Source organism: Botrytis byssoidea, assembly GCF_014898295.1.
Source record: "Botrytis byssoidea strain MUCL 94 chromosome Unknown BBYS_036, whole genome shotgun sequence".
NCBI lineage: Eukaryota > Fungi > Ascomycota > Leotiomycetes > Helotiales > Sclerotiniaceae > Botrytis > Botrytis byssoidea.
The window spans coordinates 195,882-202,661 of NW_024065877.1; the positions used below are offsets into that span (position 1 = coordinate 195,882).

General features: G+C 42.4%; 3 protein-coding genes across 3 annotated transcripts; 1 reads left to right on the forward strand and 2 right to left on the reverse strand.

The window, feature by feature from the left end:
- Positions 1 to 57: 57 nt before the first annotated feature.
- EAE97_011378 (uncharacterized protein) lies at positions 58 to 1,078 on the forward strand (the record flags this gene model as incomplete). Its single annotated transcript, XM_038881893.1, has 4 exons — positions 58 to 403; positions 457 to 567; positions 622 to 746; positions 803 to 1,078. 4 exons carry the CDS (start codon positions 58 to 60, stop codon positions 1,076 to 1,078), a joined length of 858 nt encoding a protein of 285 aa, XP_038727302.1.
- Positions 1,079 to 1,547: 469 nt separating this feature from the next.
- EAE97_011379 (uncharacterized protein) lies at positions 1,548 to 2,702 on the reverse strand (the record flags this gene model as incomplete). The annotated part of the gene is made up of 2 exons (XM_038881894.1): positions 1,548 to 1,881; positions 1,957 to 2,702. 2 exons carry the CDS (start codon positions 2,700 to 2,702, stop codon positions 1,548 to 1,550), a joined length of 1,080 nt encoding a protein of 359 aa, XP_038727303.1.
- Positions 2,703 to 2,770: 68 nt separating this feature from the next.
- On the reverse strand, positions 2,771 to 5,720 carry EAE97_011380 (uncharacterized protein; the record flags this gene model as incomplete). The annotated part of the gene is made up of 7 exons (XM_038881895.1): positions 2,771 to 3,552; positions 3,669 to 4,024; positions 4,077 to 4,473; positions 4,600 to 4,689; positions 4,739 to 4,912; positions 4,968 to 5,282; positions 5,333 to 5,720. 7 exons carry the CDS (start codon positions 5,718 to 5,720, stop codon positions 2,771 to 2,773), a joined length of 2,502 nt encoding a protein of 833 aa, XP_038727304.1.
- Positions 5,721 to 6,780: the final 1,060 nt, after the last annotated feature.

Below are 6,780 nucleotides of genomic sequence, written 5' to 3' on the forward strand. Positions count from 1 at the left end.
CCCAGAGACAGGCTAGTTACAAGCCAAATATTCTGAAAAGAAAAAAGAAAAAAAGAAATGTCTCCAAAAGAAACCGCCAGTGTCTACCAACCCATTGCTGAGATGGACATCGAAGACATTGATCTTGAACATGACTCCGACACCACCCTCGGATTACATGCAGAATACACAACCTCAAAATCTTCTTCCCCTTCGCGTTTCCGTAAGATATTCAAAGACAAAAAGTCATGTAGGAAATTGAGGAATGTTTTGGTGTGGGCAAGATGGGGTGTTATTATCGTCATGCAGGGTTTGATTGCATATTTATTATTGGGGGGTGGAAAAAAGAGTGAGGCGGATAATGAGGGCTGGGTACCAGCCGATACAGAAACTGGTGGCGATATTAATGGGCTTTATATTCCTCGTAAGTCCATATTTCACTCTTGCGAAGAAGTCAATGCTAATTCTCTGGGATAGAATCTCATAAGTGGACACTCCTCAAAGGAGAGGAATCATCTTTCTTCCCAAATATGACAAGTAATGATGATCGAATGCAAATTCGTCATAATTGGGATATGTTGATGCCATGTGAGTGACAAATGAATAGAATCGAGGTTGAAGATAAACACTGACCTTGAATAGTGGGTAGTGGAACTGTCAAAATCCCCGATTACGAACAACATCCCATGTTAGGTAAACCTATCGTCGATGACCCCATCCGGTCCGGTCCTATATTTGAAGCATCATGGACGCATGCTTTACATTGCGTATTTTCTCTTCTTTCTCCTCCTCCCGTGAATCTCTTCACTGACCAACATAACAGCTCTACTATACAGTAGATACTTATCATCAACTGGTTCTCTCTTCTGGAAAAGCTTTTGGATTCGACGGTGCTCGAAATGATATGCATGCCTCGCATTGTTTCGAATATTTGCGCAATCAGATATTATGTATGGCAGATATGACGCTGGAGGGAAGTGAAAGTGTTCTTGATGCTACTGGGGAGGGACAAGCACATGTTTGTAGGAATAGGAAAGAGGCTATTGAGTGGATTGAGGAGAGACGGGTGGATGATATCCAGAGTATTGTTGGGCCTTGAGCTTAGAGATACACTTATATATGATCCCTAGTGTAGCAGGAGTTTCTTAATAGATAATTCTGCTTTGAACTGTGCTAGGACTTTATTACTATTACAATAATTGCCTCCTCTATATATACGAGACAAAATAGCACAGGAAGCTAGGCGTTCTTTAATCAAACGGTAATTCGCCTGCGAAGAGAAGCCTGGTAGATTGCTTATGCAAACATGTCAAAAGAATCGTCGTCCGCAATCGATGTTGCTTCTGCATTTTTGGGTTGTTCTAGATACTCTTGGAGTAACCTCATTCTCGGAGAATGAGAGCCCGAATTGTTTCGGTGATCATGGCCCTAAAATTGTATGTAGCGTGCAACTTTCAGATGAGGGTTCGCTCCGTGGTACCTTCCTCGTGCAAAGACACGGTCGAGTAGGTCGCGGTTTAAAAAGAAGTTTGAAGTCTTCCCTTCTTCCAATGTATTCGGGCCACAATTTATAATGTATGGACCAGCTCGAACAGCATAACTATTTTCGCAAAATCCATCATAATAGCACATGTTGTAGCAGCTTCAATTACGTCGTCATCATAACTCGGAAGTGGCTCCGAAAGCAGGGCTTCCACAATCTTGGGTCGATTGTAGATGACAGCCCATATCAACGGAACGGTCGCTTTAGGCTTTTCATGGTCATGGCTATGTGGCCAAATATACTCCTCGACTTCCCGTGGCAGATCTGGTAAGTCTGAAGCTAAGCATTCGTATCTTTGGTTGAAATATTTACGACCTCCAAAGAGAGTGACCTGTTCTGGCTTATTTTGGGCAACTGCCCTTGTCAACATCCAAATAAGCCGTTCGAAAATAGATCAGCTTGAAATTGAATCAGCTGTAACGCTAGCATTATACGTTGCATCAATGACGAATTGCCTAAATTCTTCTGAGATCTCTTGCAAATGAATAGCATACTTCAATAAAGACATGCTCTTTGAGCCCTGGTCGTAGACTTCAGAAGGCATCGGCTCCAGCCAGTAAAAACTATCTCTATGTATATCAGAAAACACCAACCACGAAACGGTATGAGGCTGCGAGGAATTTATAGCTGCCAAAAAAGCTATGTTTCTCTCAATAATATCTTCGGCATAAGCACTCGCGGATTGATGTTGAAGTATCATTTTGAGATGATAACAAAAACCTAAAGAAGCTGCGGTGAAGATAGCGTTGTGCTTATGTCTTCTGACATCTTGCATATATGACTGGTCATCAATTCCAAAGAATGGAGGCGAGCTACCACTCACTCTATCGCTCTTGAACAGGAATTGAAGAAAATGATTGAATTTTGTAAAATCACCGGATTCGATAAGAGCTTGTAGATCTCTGGTTTGAAGAGCAGTAAGCTTGGCTTTGTATGACACTGGACAATCTTTCCTCAAGAGTGAATCGACTATTTCATCACACGGAAGAGTCATTGCTCGATCCAAGGAGTTGAAGTAAGTTCCTTTGTACTCGTAAGATACACTTGGTGAAAAGCACGTATCTGCTTGGAGATTTTGTATGAGAATCAGGTGAACGTGAATTGTAGCTTCTAGGCAGAGATGCGAAAGCACAAGTGATCTTAATGTTGGTTGCACTAGAGCCCCGGTAAAGCGGGGCATTTGTCTTTGATCAATAAACTCAGCACATATATCTAGGAGTTGGCTATTTCCTCGGCGACAGGCGATAATCAACCCGCCATAGAGCCACAAAATACAGTGCAGTTTCGAAGATATGTTTCAAGGGAATGATGTTCCAATACCATGAGACTTTTGTCCGGTATGTCGATCCCGTGTCGGCCCCCCTCCTTTTTGTGGTATCCTATGGTGCTCCAGAACGACAAACATGCTTCACTGATGTAATCAACGATCCTCCTATCATTTACTAAGAGTTCCTTCAGTAATGGTAAGTTCTCTTCGGCTATGGCCCAACATAAAGGCGCAATCTCGTCACGATCCCTGAAAGAAAGCCTCTCCCAGGGCTTGAATGAAAAGGTGAGTTGTTTGGTGAAGAGCAATCTTCTGAATAATTCTCCTATCTCTCCAAGAGTATCCACTGTGAGATCTTTGGTGTATGAAAGCCAATTTTCTTTCAAGTACCCGATCAACCGATACTTGTCGAGAAACTGCTGGTCGGTCATTCCTTTTTTTCGAATTTGAATATGCCGAGAATAATCGATGTGACTTCCATGATCCTTGTTGAATTTCTGAACCATCAAAGCAGCTTTGGCGGTTTTGAACGGTAAATTTGACGACTGTGAAGCCCTCGGTATCAAAGGCTGGGTGGTAACGGCGTCCTGTAACAACGTCATGTTGGGACTGGTAGTATTGTGGTATACTGTGACTTGTGCTTCGAGATCAGTGAAAGATGAATAAGTCACACATGTTGCACCCAGTGCTCTGTTTGACGCTTCTCTTGTGGTGTGAAAGTATGCCAACTCGGAATTTTGCGAATGGGGGATATACTGTTCAACTAATAAAATGTTTTACGATCAGCTACTATTGATTCCTCGCACAGACTGCTGTCGAAAAAGTAATCAACAGAGATCTCTAACTTTCTTACATGATTTGACGTATAGAACTTCTTACCTGTATAGTGCGCAAGATACACCTCTAGTGTGACTTCATCAATCACAATAAGATTTCCGCAAGCTCTAATTAATCGTCGAAGGTCATTGGGTATTTTCGTAGCATCCCATGATTTATCGCCAACAGTGAAAGCTATGGCTTCCCGGAGCTCATCCATGTGCAATGGTCTACATGAGCAAACAATCCAGTCAAACATCCTTTTCACGAATTCACGCCTTTCGATCTCGATGATTCGTCCAAGAAGTCGATCATAAGTCTCTTCAAGGTTGCGAGGAAGATTCTGTAGAGCTTTTACAATTGTTGCATCCGTTTCCATACGACAGAGTTCCTCGAGCTGGAATTGGACCCAAAGAAACCTTGAAGGAAGTTCAGTATACTAGCATAGCGGAGTTGGAAAAAAACACTCACATTCCTTTTGCACCATCTCTGAGAGCATTGAAGATATCCTCTTTAAGAGCCAAATTACCCAGCACCAAGTCGCCAGACGTGAACAACTCATTGATGGCATGTATGATATATGCCTCAATATCTGGAGAGATAGATTCCGTTTGAAGGTGCAATTTGAACGTGGTGAGATCGGATGAAGTTTGAAAAAGATAAGCGACATCCTCGCGACTAGAAACAAATAATTTGACTGGTGATATGACCTCATCAAGGATCTTTCTCAACAATGAAAACGTAAGCCTCCGATCGGACTCAGGCAGTTCGTCTAGGCCATCAATGAAAATAGCCACAGCTGATAGTTCATCTATTGCCTTTATTAACAACGCAACGATTTGATCTAGACCGGGTGATGATGTCTCGTCTGGATATTCAGCTTCGAGGATATTCATCAGAGTATCAGGAATTTTGACCATGCTTCGAAACAATTTCTAAGAGATGAAACTAAAAAGGTTACTGGGAGAGAGTGTTCTCTTGTCAGCATAGTCACAATAATAATAGGAAATGGTAGTGTCGGCAGGAAAGGACATTTTGGAGCCGTCTATAAGGCTCGAGACCAAGACCGATTTGCCGGATCCAGCTGGTAGAATTTAGTAGTTATCATTCCATGTGCAGTACCTGCAGCTTACGAATCCCATAACATGACATGACAGAAGATTTATTCTGGATTTTCCAATCCCTAAACTCGGTCACACTAGCTAGCCAGCTCCCGGTCCCATGATACCTTATTTTTTGTAGTCGACGATGTTTGTTGCTGCAATCAACTGTGGCCATCTGGGAGACGATTCTTCGTTGTCTATGTCCTATTACGAAGTCTGAAATTGAAACAACCATATAGTAGCCTACAAAACGACCTACTTCGTTCTTCTTCTTTGCTCCGCGCACTTTCTCTCACTTGAATTTCTTTGGACTTCATCGTTTCAATCATATGGCACACTTGAGCTTGACCCTCAACTGCTTCACGGTGCTGTCTAAATGTTTGCACAGCATTGTCAAGTTGTGCTCCAAGAGTTGTGGACAAGGGAGACCCCAAACGCTTCATGAAAGAAGATTTCTGCTCATTCAATACAAGTTTGAACTTAGAACATATAGTAATTATGTCGAGGTATGTTGCTGACAACATTTGGATAAATTCTGGATAATTTTCCTGGCCAAAAATTGCTTGATAGTCGCCTTTTATGGAGTATTAGAATATAAAAAGCATTTAAGATAATTGTACTTACGCAATCGTGGAAGTATGTTTCCCACACGAGCAAGAGTGTCTATTATTCTATCATAAAACTTTCCGTGGCTGCAAGCTGGGACAAGTATAACACGAAGACTCCCCCATATTGGAGCAAGGTACAACGGAGCAACATTGCTGAAAGTATCCATCGCCGCACCATAATCTTGGATTGATTTCGTCAAAGGCCCGAGAGACCTCAAAACTGATCGAGTTTTGCTATTTTCTTGATCGGCTTTTTGGATGTTGCTGGATTTGTAGTAAAGATTTTCTGGCGTAGCCTCATTAGATAGTGCCCGCTCTGCAGGATCAAGTCCTTCGACAAAGCGATCCCTGGCAATGAGCCATGGGCTGTGAGTGTTGGCTGATGCTGCTACAGGAGCTGTCATTGCGAACGAGTCGTGGAATTGATGATGCTGGGTTATGCAACAATAGGAAGGGAATATATCTTCCCAAACATAATGAAAATATCATCGCTTCCTGAGTCTTTCAGTGCATGTAAGCCTCGAGGCACATATATGATAGGTGTAACAACAGCCTCACTGGGCATTTCGAAAAGTAACGTATATCAACCTCAAGTGCTGGGCCATTGCCAATGATCCTTCAATTGCTTTTGTTCTAATTTGGGAAAGTTCAATTTTCGGGTGATACCGCTGCAACCGAATGAACCAATATGATTTTCTTGCATGAGAACCTTTCCTTACCTATTGGGCTCTTCCGCCAAAAACTTCTCGAATTTATGAATCGCAATCTCTCCTTTGATCCAGGTCTTAATCATTTCAATCCTCGAAGCCACTATAGTGAATATCCTGACAATTTTTACGATTTTTATAGTTACAGTTTGATTTTTTCAGATGCGGCAAGACACCCATCTTAAACATCCAGTGAGAGACAAAGCCAGTCGTTCAGTCGACACTGCATACTCGAAAGCAAGACTTTGCGCGAAACGCGTCCTAGTGTAACAAATGCATGATTAACACATAACGGGTAATGGCATCTTCGGTGTTCATCGTCGCTGATACGACGGAAGGAACCTTCCAATAAGAGAAGACAAATTCTATTTAAAAGTGACCACTTGGTGACTATCCAGACCACCGTTTTGCGTCGCGCAAGATGACAGCCAGCCCTGATGAAAGCTATTTACTTCTATAGTGGCTGCAAAATGTGGAATGGCTACTTTCGGTCCACAATCACAGCTGCATCTTTTTCTCTATTAGAAGAATTCTGGCAGCTTGGTTTTCTATCACGATAAGACAATCATTGGAGCACTTTGATCTACTACGATGTTCTTGGCCCCTAACCATCATTGCACGACAGGCCCACCCGTGGAAAGTTTCCTCAACCACATTGCATGCATTCGAAATCATAACGTATCATCTCAACATGTGGCATATATCGATACTAGATTTCATTCACTACCATCCATACCTAACCCCCGGCTTTTGCCTA